This window comes from Berghia stephanieae, chromosome 12 (genome assembly GCF_034508935.2).
Source record: "Berghia stephanieae isolate SIO BIC M18660-M18661 chromosome 12, UCSD_Bste_1.3, whole genome shotgun sequence".
In the NCBI taxonomy this organism is placed as follows: domain Eukaryota; kingdom Metazoa; phylum Mollusca; class Gastropoda; order Nudibranchia; family Aeolidiidae; genus Berghia; species Berghia stephanieae.
The window spans coordinates 28,074,577-28,088,974 of record NC_088371.1 but is presented as its reverse complement, the minus strand read 5'-3'; the positions used below and the strand labels follow the sequence as shown (position 1 = coordinate 28,088,974).

At 35.0% G+C, this 14,398-nt stretch overlaps 1 protein-coding gene across 1 annotated transcript in view; it reads right to left on the bottom strand.

Annotated features, from left to right (window-relative positions):
- LOC144958164 (neurexin-4-like) overlaps nucleotides 1-9,069 on the bottom strand; it is a 41,661-nt gene extending 32,592 nt beyond the window's left edge. Inside the window, exons 1-8 of the mRNA XM_078889931.1 lie at nucleotides 8,931-9,069; nucleotides 5,782-5,928; nucleotides 4,901-5,091; nucleotides 3,916-4,057; nucleotides 3,323-3,526; nucleotides 2,571-2,749; nucleotides 1,817-1,987; nucleotides 957-1,115 (exon numbers count right to left, since the gene is read on the bottom strand). Of these exons, the coding sequence (XP_078746057.1) occupies nucleotides 957-1,115; nucleotides 1,817-1,987; nucleotides 2,571-2,749; nucleotides 3,323-3,526; nucleotides 3,916-4,057; nucleotides 4,901-5,091; nucleotides 5,782-5,928; nucleotides 8,931-9,006 (1,269 nt within the window). The 5' untranslated portion in view covers nucleotides 9,007-9,069. The remainder of the gene's footprint in view (nucleotides 1-956; nucleotides 1,116-1,816; nucleotides 1,988-2,570; nucleotides 2,750-3,322; nucleotides 3,527-3,915; nucleotides 4,058-4,900; nucleotides 5,092-5,781; nucleotides 5,929-8,930) is intronic.
- Nucleotides 9,070-14,398: the final 5,329 nt, after the last annotated feature.

Here is a 14,398-nt window from a genome sequence, read left to right as displayed (position 1 = left end):
TTCTTGTTTTAGCTGCAACGTCGAGTTATTTAGGACCTGCCACTCGTTATCACAACCCCTTGTGGTCAATGTCAGCTATTAATCTCTCCTCCCTTTTTTCTTTGGGTTCACTCCAGTGACATCTATATATTATTATGAAGTCCTAGGTTGACTCACATTGTTTATTGTCTCAAAAGACCACACCCTCCCTCCCATTCCCAATGAATACACTTTAAAACGCTCTCTCTCTCTCTCTCTCCTCTCCCTCTCTCTCTCTCCTCTCTCCTCTCTCTCTCCTCTCTCTCTCTCTCTCTCTCTCTCTCTCTGTGTGTGTGTGTGTTTTCTCTCTTTTCTCTCTCTCTCTCTCTCTCTCTCTCTCTCCTCTCTCTCTCTCTCTCTCTCTCTCTCTCTCATGTAAAACAACAACGCGATAGAAAAAGTTACAGTGCTCCTCTATGATGTCATGTTACGGATGACGTCATTGGCGTTGGCGACTTATGCGTCAACCAATCAAATCGTCACCAACAGTTTCGCATGGTATTGCTCGCCATACGGCGGCATCTTCGTCACGCCACTCGTTGACGCCACCGCATGCTCACGGACACCGTCGATCTTTACAGGGCGGAATACGGCCGTCGGAGATACTGTCCTTTTGTTGGTTAACGATGGGGTTGAAATAGGATACTGTTTCAAGCAAATTTTTAATTGCCTCTAATTTCAAAAATATTTGAGTTATGATCATTCTGACAACTTTGTAAGCTTTCCTATGTCCCAGAGATTCGATTTAGTAAAAAAAGTGATTTTATGATTTTTTGAGAGATACTGTCCTTTTGTTGGTTAGGGCAGCGTTAGACCGATGGAGCCAGAGTTTACCCCCAGTTTCTATAGCGTAAAACAATTGCTTGCTACTCTTTAGATAGGTCTATAAATATTATATTTTTGTATATCATCAATTTTTTATTTTTTATCCAACTAACCTCAACACTCTGGTCATCTCTCATAGTGTGTAATACAAGCAGGGAATCGGCGTTGAAAGTCCTGAAGTCAAAAGACACGTGGACAACAGTGCCTGACTGGGCAGAAATCAACAGATAAGAATGGACGGACGGGAAGGTGACTGGGATCTTGGCATTCACCTGATAAATTGGAAGCATCAGGTGAGGATGAGATGATTAATGTTTTGGCTTATTTTCAAAATGCATTATAATATTAATAATTGAAAGAAAAAGATTTTTTTACAATGGTTTTAAAAAACATTCTAAAGAATAGAGTAGAAGCAAGTAGTAGAAGGAGAATGATGCCATTTGAATTATGGTATTTGTGGAAATGTTGGGTCATATCAGCGTGAAAGATAAAAATCTCAGAGGGGCCCATAGAAAAAGGGAACTGCAGGAGGAGAAGAAGACAAGAAGGAGAAGAGGAGAAGAAGGAAGAAAGAAAGAAGAAGAAGAAGAAGAAGAAGAAGAAGAGAAGAAGAAAGAAGAAAGAAGAAGAAGAAGAAGAAGAAGAAGAAGAAGAAGAAGAAGAAGAAGAAGAAGAAGAAGAAGAAAGAAGAAGAAGAAGAAGAAGAAGAAGAAGAAGAAGAAGAAGAAGAAGAAGAAGAAGAAGAAGAAGAAGAAGAAGAAGAAGAAGAAGAAGAAGAAAGAAGAAGAAGGAAGAAAGAAGAGAAAAAGAAGAAGAAAGAAGAAGAAGAGAGAAGAAGAAGAAGAAGAAGAAGAAGAAGAAGAAGAAGAAGAAGAAGAAGAAGAAGAAGAAGAAGAAAAGAAGAAGAAAAGAAGAAGGAAGAGGAGGAGGAGGAGGAGGAGGAGGAGTACTGACATAGGAGACAACCACTTACATTGCAGTAGGGATTGACATTTGCCACAAGCTCGATACTAGGGATGTTCTGTGACATTGCATCTTTGATTAGCAAAGCACCGTTAAAGTTGACATTTTGTATACAACCATAGAAGTTGGTTTTAACTGTGATACCCTCTTGGTTAAAGAAAGGCACGCCTCCCAGGTACAGCTGTGAAGTGATAGAGAAGTTGAAATTTTTAAAAAGCGAAGGACAAATTAGTAAATGTGAGATATAAAAAAAAATATGCCTTTTTCGCCACGACATCATAAGACATCATCACCTAGGCATTCGACGAAGGAATATAGATAACTCATCAAACAAGATGTCTGATGTCAACAGGAATCACCCATGTTGTCCAAGTGAGCAAATTGGGGGTTAATAATCTTGCTCAAGGAAAAAAACAAAAGTGCCTGAAGCAGGGTTCGAATTCGGGTCCTTCCGGGTTACAGTGCAATGCCTTAAGCACTCGACCATTTCGCCCCCCCCCCCCCCCTCCCCCCCAAATGTGAGATAAGCAGAAAAAGAAAAAAAAAACCGTCCCAGAGCAAAATCAGACAAAATGATTATCATTTTCATAACTATTATAATCAATAACATGATCATCGTCATTACCACAATGATTACCATTCTTATCATTATTACCATATATTATCTTAATGATGATGATGGTAATGACAACGTCAATGATAAAAATCACAAACAACCTATCCTTCCCATTAGTAGATGAAAACACCATAAATACATAAATCACCTTCTTGTCCAAATCCAGCCTGTAAAAAAGTCCTTTCGTCTCCAACTCATTCATCAGCCTATCCACCACAACTGTCAACTTCTGCTTCCTCCTGACAATGACAACGTCGTGCCACAAGTTGTCATCCAACAAACTGCCAGCAACAACTTCAGTCAATCCTGGTGTTGTCAGGGTGGAACCTGTCCATTGGAATAAAATAATGAATGAATAAATGAATAATAATAATAATAATGATAATAATAATAATAATAATAATAATATAATAATAATAATAATAATAATAATAATAATAATAATAATAATAATAATAATAATAATAATAATAATAATAATAATAATAATAATAATAAAAAAAAAAAAGAAGGAGAAGAAGAAGAAGAAGAAGAAGAAGAAGAAGAAGAAGAAGAAGAAGGAAGAAGAAGAAGAAGAAGAAGAAGAAGAAGAAGAAGAAGAAGAAGAAGAAGAAGAAGAAGAAGAAGAAGAAGAAGAAGAAGAAGAAGAAGAAGAAGAAGAAGAAGAAGAAGAAAAGGAATGATAATGATGATAAACATGATAATTATAACTGAGCTAAATCATGTGCACATATTTGAAGGACTTCAAAATGAATGGAATTATGAGCTTGTTTAACATTGGTGAAATGGAATTTAGAATGGGTTCGTTTGAGAGTAATTCCAAATGACAATAAGTCCATTATAGATCTGAGTAACTACAATTGAAGTCAATTGAAGCCAAAATGAAGTTACGATCCTTACCTAAATTAATCCTAAAGTGGAGATATCCCCTTTTCAATTCCAGCATGATCAAGTCACCCTGGGTTCCACTGGCATACATGATAACTCCGTCAGGTCGATCAGTGCGGAACCTCAGCTCCAGCTTGTCTTCCGTCCTCTGCCAGGCCTGAAGGCTCATGTCATAATCAACGCGACTCTCACCATCAAATGAGGCAGTGTTTGGTACTAGTAGCGGATAACAAAAAAAATAAATAAACATGTGTTTGGAGATCAGAGAGGCTCAGTGGATGACACAGCTGAAAACTTTTGAGTATCAAATGCTCATACTAATAATAATAATAATAATAATAATAATAATGATGATAATAATAATAATAATAATAACTATCAGAATATAACAACAATAACAATAAAAATAATCATAATCATAATAATAATAATAATAATAACAATAATAATAATAATAATAATAATAATAATAATAATAATAATAATAATAATAATAATAATAATAATAATAATAATGTCTGCATTTAAATCACCCTTCAGTCCTAAAAATATGAAATCCAGAACACTGTGCATGAACAACGGAAAATTAATGGACCACAACTTACCAAAAGGACATCCAACAACTTCAACTCTGAGAGAAATGACCATGTTCCACCGCTGTGGACTGAACCTAACATATCGCGTGACAACAGGGTACACTAACTCCCTCATGATAGGCGTTGAGTCATCCTTGTTACCCTCAAACACCTAATGGAAAAATCAAAATTATATCCAAAAAAATGAGAGCTAGAACCAAAAAAAAAAAACAAAAAAAAACAAGTCAATGAGCAGAGGAACCTGCCTAGTCTATAAAGATCTAAAAAATATTCAATTTCTGAAAAAATTCTCTAAGGGATCAAAAAAATGTTTGGTGACAAAATGCAATCTTTCAAGACCTGCGAAAAGGGATTTTCAATTCTTCCTCCAGAATCACAGGGTTGAAAGAAAGGCATTGTATAAAATTTCAGGGAGTCTTCTCTAAATCAACAGCAGAAAATACAGACCAGGACTTGGGTATAATATATTATATTCAGTACTCAAATTATTATAAATGACAAACTCTGTTATTTTTATTATAGTTTTTACTAAAAAGTTGGACAATCTAGAATTTTCAATTTTATTTTAAAATCCCTTTTCATGCTGACATAAAAAATGTTTTTCTATTTTAAAAAATAAATAAATAAAAACAAACATAAGTCATCAGATAGCAGTTAGTTAACCAGGAGTCAAGTTTGCATTTTATTTTTAGTGCAGTTATTGAATTGTTAAACTTCATTCACATAAATAAAAATATTCACATTTAAAAAAATGGAAATATATGATAGAGGATGAAGTTCTGTGAGAAATTGGAAGATAAATTCTATGTAGCCTAATTTTCCATATAGATTTTTTTTTTTTTAAATCAATGCTGATATCAAACTATGTTAGATTTGCTTTTGTCTTTTGGGGTTTTTTTGTAGTTGATTCTCTTTTGGTTTGTTTATATTTTTCATTTTGAAAAAACAACTCAACTACGGAATTGAATGTCTTTTTTTTTAAACCCTCTTTTACCTCTGGAATACCCAGCTGATTGGTGTAAACTCTCCACGTCTTTTCATCATCAGAATATTCCAGAAAGAATTCTCTGACATATTCGTCACTGCCCTGCCTACCCTGGATGTAGACAGCAGTCACGATATAGGATTTGCCCAAATCTATCTGAAGCCACTGGTATGCATTTTGGACAGATGGCGACCAAGCACCTGAAATGAAAACAATTAAATCTCTTTATGGTCATACTTATTGGTAAGAGGTTAAAATAATATTTATCCTAATTGGAGTCCCCCCCCCCCCCCCCTGGCCAAAAAAGTTTTTTTTTAACTATACCTTTACTACAAGACAAAGATACATATCCTCAATCAACATCATTTCACTACACTCAACGTTCCTCAAACTTTTTTTTAATATCTCCAGCAGGCCATATGGAACCAAAATTTCATTTCATACAGTAGAAATCAGTTGGTATGCACTCTTTATTGTTCTTGCAATCTTAAATTGAGTCACTACTGCCTATGGTGAAAGAAAAGTTCTCATATGCACCTGTAATGACTGGGGAGCAAAGTGCCTTACCCAAGGACACAATGCAGGATCAAAAATAAACAGTGATGTTCAACATTGCCTGATTTTGTTTTTGATCACCAATACATCATGCTTAAATACAAAACGACTGTGGTTTGTTAGTACTTAAATTTAGAACTTTAAAAGAGCCTTCTTTTCCAAGGACTCAACTATGCGCCAAGCGAGGCTCGAACCTAGGACCTTCCGATACGAAATTGATATATTCTTTATCTCATTAAAACTGTCACAAGAAAAATTGCCTAACGAAAGTTTAAAAATATAAATTATAACTATGACAACAACAAAAAAAGATAGAAAAAGTAATAATAAATTACCTGAATCATCCCCCAACCGTCCTATATAAGGCTGTCGTTTTGGTTTGAAGGAACTTGCCTTCATGGCCGAGTCTTTGATGCGGCCATCCTGTATACCAAGACGCTTTTGTTTGCCAGATTGACATTCTGCATATTGATATGGGTCCTCTGTGGATTACAGAACAGGAAATTGAAAATGAAAAGGTGGAAAGAAAAAAACAACAAAATAATTAAAAGGTGAATCATCAAATTGATCCAAAACTTCTTTTAACTCCTTCAGTGCGATTGGCTGCAATGTACGGCCAGGGATGCACCACCATAAATGCTGAGAGGCTGCAGAGTGTGGCCAGTCTTATGTGAAATAAATAATAATGTAATGTAAACAAAGCCGAATTTCTTCATAGCAGGATGAAATTAAACTGCAATCATCATTTCTATGTTTAGAACATTCAATTGGCACCGAATTCTAAAGTGATCCAACCCATACTTTGTCTTCTTTCGTTTCGTTTGTTGACATGGCAGGTGAATGACCACCAAGCGATTGTCTGCTGAACAAGTTTTTACTTTATTTCGGGATGTTTTGATAGTAATGATGAATTTTGTGATTATGATTTAGAGGATGAATTTATTTGTGATTTTCATAAGGATAATGATCGAGACAGTGAATTTGAAAAAGTAATTCAAACAGTGATCACAAGATATGAAGTGAATAGAAAAGTGCCAGAAGACAATAGAGAATAAAAATTTTTCGCGGCGGTGGTGGGGTTTGAACCTGCGACCTTATTGGTACGACAACTCCGCCTGGCAGGTGAGAGCGTGGCTCTACCGTGTGAGCTATCCACGAACACAAAAATATTCGTTTCAAACTCAAAGTTTGAAACGAATATTTTTGTGTTCGTGGATAGCTCACACGGTAGAGCCACGCTCTCACCTGCCAGGCGGAGTTGTCGTACCAATAAGGTCGCAGGTTCAAACCCCACCACCGCCGCGAAAAATTTTTATTCTCTATTGTCTTCTGGCACTTTTCTATTCACTTCATATCTTGTTGTTACCAACATAAGTGCCTGCTCCACTCACTTTTCTGAATCAAACAGTGATCATGACTTAGCCTTAGCAGGTGGGTAGCAGTGATGCCAAGATAATGTTTTTTAGCTTGCCATTCACAAAATTTGAACCACTTTCAATGTAAATATGTGTGTAGAATTAGTGTTTTAGATGAATGTGAGTTTATTGTTAGTTTATTTGTGTTGTTTAGATGTATCCTCATTTTTGTTGGGGTTTTTTGCCACTGCCACCCCCTGTTAAAATATTTGACTATTTTTTGGATAATATGCACCTCTACCCCTCTGCATCTTCTTTTTCTACATTTGCCAACGACTATGCCTCAAAACTATGACAATTTCAACTAATTTCAACAATCTGAGATCAAGTAAATTAATTTTTACTCGCTGGATAAGTGATAATAATGTAAACAACATTTCATACACTCTGCCACACAATTGTTACATAACATGATGTAAGGCACAACATAAACATTTCACACACACACACACACACAATCAATGTATCTGCTTTCTTTATTCAATTATAAACACAACAATATATAACATGCTCGGGTTATAGTTATGTGGGTGCTACAGCCTTTTTTTTTTCTAATACCAATGCGTTGCCAAGGAAGCTATGGAAATCCCCCAATCAGCCATTTTGTCACGTCCTACTTACATTTTAAGTGGTGCTGTTGGCAAGGGACCCCTTGTCAAGTGCTTTGAACATGTTTAGTGGGTATTGCTCTATATAAAAGCTCAAGATTTGTGACCGAAATGATAATTTAACCTCAGTTTTTTAAAAACATATGATGCTCTCTCTCTCTCTCTCTCTCTCTCTCTCTCTCTCTCTCTCTCTCTCTCTCTCTCTCTCTCTGCAAATATTCCTTCACCCCCCCCTTTTCAACTCTGTGCCGTGTATCTTTCTGTTACATAAACACCAGAATACAATGGAAGAAAGGAAGCCAAGAGGAGAAGTTCTTGTAAGAGCCCTTTTTATTATTATTTTATCATTATTATTATTATTATTATTATTATTATTATTATTATTATTTTATCATTATTATTATTATTATTATTATTATTATTATTATTATTGTTGTTGTTGTTGTTGTTTTAATTTGATTTAGATAGGGTGATAACACAGATCAAATTCATGAATCTAAAATATTGTGAAAATAAAAACTAAGATAATAAACCGTTCACTTTCTCAGAAGCACTCAATGCCAATGTTGAGTCCACTTAAACAAGATGATGAAGCATTACTATTACTATTACATTTAACACGGTTGCCAATTCAGGAGGCAAACACATAGGCCGACCCATTTCTGTGTGTTGAACTCCAGTAAAAAGACATTATGTAGTTACTTTTTTTTCTGTTTAGCAGGTGATTGGAAAATATACAGTAGGTTTATCATATAAGTACTGAATTCCGTAAATATACGGAAAATTGGCAACCTTGATTTAAAAGACCGCTGTGCTACTATTGTTATATTGATTGGTTCTTTTACTTATATTATGGATAAAGTGCAATGGATTCCGTTATATTGTTTGTTCGTCAGGTCACTAGTCACTTTCTCTCCAATTGGCAAATGGGGAAGTTCTCGTAGGTACATATTATTATAACAAATACCCTTACACTTACACTGACGTGAGTATCTGTGATGAGATAACTTTACCATTTTAGTTTGATTTTATCTGCCAGACTAAATAAGCGTTTAACTGAAAAACACACTATCAATTTAATGTGTAAATATGGGAGGGAATATGAGTATAAGTAGTTTGGGATTGAGTAGCCCCCGGCCCAGGCCCAAGGCCATGACATAGTCTAGATAGTAAAGGTTTAAAGAAAGTCCAAACTTCCAGTAAAAAGTTATCGGTTATAAATCAACGTTAAGGTTAATATAACACGAGAGAGACACATCAAATGCATCGCCTTAATCATAAAATGACGCAGTATTCGGAAGAAAAAAAACCTTGTCCGAACTTCTATTTCCGCGTTCTCACCTGTCCGCCATGTTTTGGCGACACAGGTAAGAATAGCACAGGTACAGGTGTGTATTGTCCGTATGAGGACCGGTAAGAATTTAACTTCGCCAAACACCTATTAAAAAACGATTGACTTACTTCTAAATTCTGCTTGTGACGCGCTGATGTATAGAATTAACAAGAGACAAAGTGAAAATATTATATTATAATCCATAGTCGGTGCCTGAGGCTCTGTTGACAGTCTCAGCACATCTCAGCTTTACTTCCGGAAATAAACTTTTTCTTTCACAATCAAATCACTTACAAGCATTTCTGATTTTCGATTATATCGATGTTCTACAGATATCTACAAAGCTGCGAAAGTTCACCTCTTCAGTAAACTCAAACTTTATGATTTTGCATAAAACATGATATGTCACTTAGTGAGTGTATCATAGAAAGATAAGACCATTGTTTCGATTAAAAACAAGGGGGGATTCAAAGACAATTTATCCCGACACCCTAACATTTCAATATAGCAAAATATCGATAAAGATGAACATGAAGTAAATGAATGTGTTTTTGTTTTGTTTTTTCTCTTATCTTCAATAATTATTTTTTAAGTAGGTATATGTTTGCTTGTTTTACAATTGATTTCACAACCCGTTTTATTTATATTTCATAAACTAAAATGTTTGGACTCTCATAACTTCTCTTAAACGATTATCAATTGATCGAATTTGAGGACACCTGAGTCACAGATGTCACATGTCATGACCAAGAGCGTTGGTTGGTTCGCTATTTTTAGGTGTTCGCGACCCGCGAGGGAGAGTGGGGGAGGCTTGGAATAAAAATATTATTATTCCAAGGGGGGAGGGGGAACTTTCTCACAGTAATAAAGGTGAAAGTGAGCGTACGTCGTCTGCTAACTTCAAAGGATTAAAACGTCATAAAATGTGGCCACAACTCCCGAGAGCGATGAATTGTGTTCATTTTTCTTTTGTTTTTGTGTTTTTAGTTTTTTTTAGGAAAAGACAGTTCTTGCATACCTGAGGCGCTTGTCGAGTCCGTGTTTGTGTCGGGGTTTTTAACCCCTCCCCCTTCCATCCAGTGGTATTGGTCTACGGGTCAGTCATATTATTATTATTATTATTATTATTATTATTATCATTATTATTATCATCATCACCATCATCATCATCATCATCATCATCATTATTATCATTATGATTTATTTATTTATTTATAGATAGTGTGCACTTGGCTAAGAAATTCACAACATTGCCATCCGGAAGTATAACGGATCAACACACAACACTATGTGTCACCTTGCAAGTTTTATAGATAGTATGCGCTTGGCTAAGAAGCTCATAACATTGCCATCCGGAAGTATAACGGACCAACACACAAACTCTGTGTAACCATGAACTTTTATAGTCTGGTTAATACAGTTTAGTGAGAACAACTCACAAACGCGGATGGCAAAAACAATAACAAAGGCCTGAGTGACGTCATCTTCGAACTATCTATAGTCTGGTTAATAAAGTTTAATGAGAATTATTCACAAACATCGATGGCAAAAAATCAATAACAAAGTTCTGAGTGACGTCATCTTCGTTCTATCTATATAGCGCTTTACTGTCCACAAGTAAAGTGCTCAACAAATCAAGCACACACACACACACACACACACATACACACTTACAAACTCTCTCTCTCTCTCTCTCTCTCTCTCTCTCTCTCTCTCTCTCTCTCTCTCTCTCTCTCTCTCTCTCTCAGTCTCTCCCCCCCCCCCCTCTCTCAGTCTCTCCCCCCCCCCCCTCTCTCTCTCTCTCTCTCTCTCTCTCAAACACACACACACACACACACACACACACTTACACACAAACATATACACACGTACGCGCGCGTGCACTTAACATAACTGACCAATTATACTACATTTATATTCAGCTAGCATTTTTTTTTTAATAGCTGTGTTTTCAAGAGTTTCTTTAAGTTTAAGGCATCATATTCATCACAGGAACGAGTTTATAGCTCAGATTTTTCTGCAAACGTGGAGCAATGTTGTACTATTCAAGCTTTAAGACTAGTTCGTCTTACATGATGTAGTTTTAAACAGTTGAGCTTCTGATGATCTTAAAGTTCTTTGTGGTTCATTTTTCTATAGACACTTTATATGGAACGTAATTGACGCCACTCAACTCTTTTTATTGTTTTTAGAGAGCCATTCTGGTGATTAGTTCTCATTAAATTATATCAAACAGACTATAATTAGCAACCTTTTAGACACCAAAACAACAAAATTACTTAAATACTCTTCTCTTTAGTACATGAAAACCCTGTTCTAAAAGACTTCGGAAAATACAAAATAAAGCTGTCAGGCTCATCACCAAAACTCCTCTTAAGGAAATCATCATCCCAGTTCTTAAAGTCTTGCATTGGCTGCAAATGGAGAAGAGAATTGAGTTCAAAATTGTATATTTTGCTTACAGTAATTGTAATTATGTTTGTGTGTGTATATATGTATATTTATCAATTTGTTTACTTATTATTTGTTATTGCCATTGTGTAGCGCAATTGAGCATTGTAAATGGATAATGGCGCTATATAAATTTCCCATTAAATAACATTACATCATATGATCTATTATGATCTATAACCTGATTATTTAAAGTCCTTTGTGAAACCAACGAGCATATAATATCATTGGTGAAACTGTACAATCCTCACCATAAGTAGAATGAAGTTGACGTCACTCGGGTTTTGTTATTGTTTTTTGCCATCCATGTTTATGAGTAATTGTCATTTAACCGTATTATCACGACTATAAAAGTTCATGGTAACAGAGAGTTGTGTGTGTTGGTCTGTTATACTTCCGGATGGCAATGTTGTGAGCTTCTTAGCCAAGCGCATACTATCTGTACCTTGAGATCTCCTTCTTCAGTTCTTCTTGAGTCCAAACTCTTACGGACAAAGCTTTTCGATTCTTTTTTTGCAAACGCTGCACCTCGTATTTGGAATTCCATCACATTGAAAACTAGAAATAGTCAGTCGTTCGAAAGGTTTAACTTAAAACCGAGCTGTTTAGAAGGGCGTATATGGTTAAATTATAGAGTTAAAACATCTTTAATAAATGACTGTGACGTCATACGCTTTCTTCCCCATTTATAATGATTATATATATATATATATATATATATATATATATATATATATATATATATATATAATATATAATATATATATAAGTAAGCTACTCAAAACTCAATCGAACAGTCACCAAGAGGAAGGAAAATAGATTATATAAACGTGGAATTCAACACACATAGAACTTCTTGTGAATTGGATATTGCGCTATAGATAGTATGCGCTTGGCTAAGAAGCTCACAACATTGCCAACCGGAAATATAACGGACCAACACACAAAACTTTGTGTTACCATGAACGTTTATAGTCTGATTAATACAGTTTAGTGAGAATTACTCATAAATGCGGATGGCAAAAATTAAAAAAAAATAACAAAGACCTAAGTGACGTCAACTTCGAGCGATCTATATTAAGCTCACTGCAATATATGGCATAACGCCTCAAACCGTTTTGTGTCGGGATGAGTCGATGCTAAAGATAATTTTAATGTAGTTGTGCATTAAAATGTTTTGTTTGTTTTTGTTGTTGTTGTTGTTTTTTTTTTTTTTTTTTTTTTTTTTTGGTTTAGATATTTTTGTCAATTTGAAAAAAAACATCTAGTATTGCACTCGATAAAACAGAGTCTATATAAACAATCAAAAGTTCATACTTATGAATATAAATTCAATTTTTAGCATCTAAACCGACGTGCACTTATTTACAGGTCTGATAACCCAATTCCTTATAGGATCATTATTGTAATGGAAATGTCCTCAAAATATTGTCCATTACAACAATGTTAAACTTTGTCCATAATTGAGTTCGGATGTCAGATCTGCATATACGTACACGTCGATCTAAACCATGTTGTTTCTTAGCTGTATGGGGGCAGATATGATGAAATATGATTGGTTTTAGTGAAAAATTATTGCGCATAACAATGAATGAAAAGGATCTTTTGATCTCCATATAGCCATTCCCCCTTTTCACCAACAATCACAACAAATGGAATCCCGATAAATCGAAGTGCACTTGTTGCAGGTCTGATAACGCAATTAATTTATTATGGGCTCATTGTTGTAATGTAACTCTAAAACAAATTACGCTAAATATTGTCCATTACAACAATGTTAAACTTGGGCCATAATTTCGTTAATTGCATAAATGTCAGACCTGCATACATGTACATTCTCGATAAATCAGGAACTCACTCATCTTAAAGAAATAAGAAATAACATTTTAAACAAAAACAGACCTTAGTTTTGTCTCCGATTTGAACCTAGCATTTGCTTACCTTCATGATTAAATTAATCATATATATATATATATATACTAAGGTATGGTACAATGTAACATAAAAATCTTCATCATCATTGTCGTCGTCGTCGTCATCATCATCTTCGTTGTCCTCATCGTCATCGTCGTGATCCTCATCATCATCCACAGTAATAAGTAATTGATTTAATCCTTGTTTATTTACAATGATACGATGATATTGGCCTTGTTAATAAGTAATTATGTTTGGACTTGTGCTTTGTATTGGCAAACCGTTTATTAATATAAACTTTTAATCTTGAATCATGTCCATGCAGTACTAGATCTGACTGAAAGTACTTTCTGATAGATTTGCGTTTTGTTTAGAGGGTAACAATCAATTTTTTTTTCCGTATAGCGCTTTGGCTTTATTCTTGAAGGGCTGCTGCTCACTAAATGATATGAGTAAGACACGATCGTATGGGCGTATAATGCCGTTTAGGTTTGATTGAATAAACAATTGAAGTGGACAGAAAATGACCCCAGCCGACGTGTACATACATAAATGTACATCGAAAGTACGCGCACGTCGACCTCAGTCATATATTTGTTTGACGATATCTTTATTCAATGAATGAAGTTTACGTTATTTGCTAAACTTCTAGAACGCCAGAGAGGAGATTAAATCTCAATTAATTTTATTGATTGGAGTATCAATATGGTGAAGGCAAGGAATTTACCCAATGGAGTGCTATGGGTGAAGGTTATAATACACATTTTTGTGTGCTGAATAACACTATTTTGGTTGACCGAGATGTTTTACAATTTTATAGAATCAATATTATAATTGTAAAACATATCGTAATCAAATGAATACATTCTCTCTCTCTCTCTCTCTCTCTCTCTCTCTCTCTCTCTCTCTTTCTCTCATTTACAAACAAACAAACACACACACGCACACACACATACATACATACATACACACACTCACACACACACACACACACACACACACACACACGCGCGCGCGCGGAAATGAATAAATAAATATTATATAATTAATATAGATTTCAGTTTTTAAAATTGGTTTTGCACAAAGCGTGTGAACTTCATAAGAATGTGTTATTGGTTACACAAACAGACTAGTTAACTTTATCCGATTTCTTTGAGAGAAGAAAGGAGAAAACAAGATAGAAATTTATTTTTTTTAAAATTCATCAACAAGAGAAAAATTTGGCTAGCTA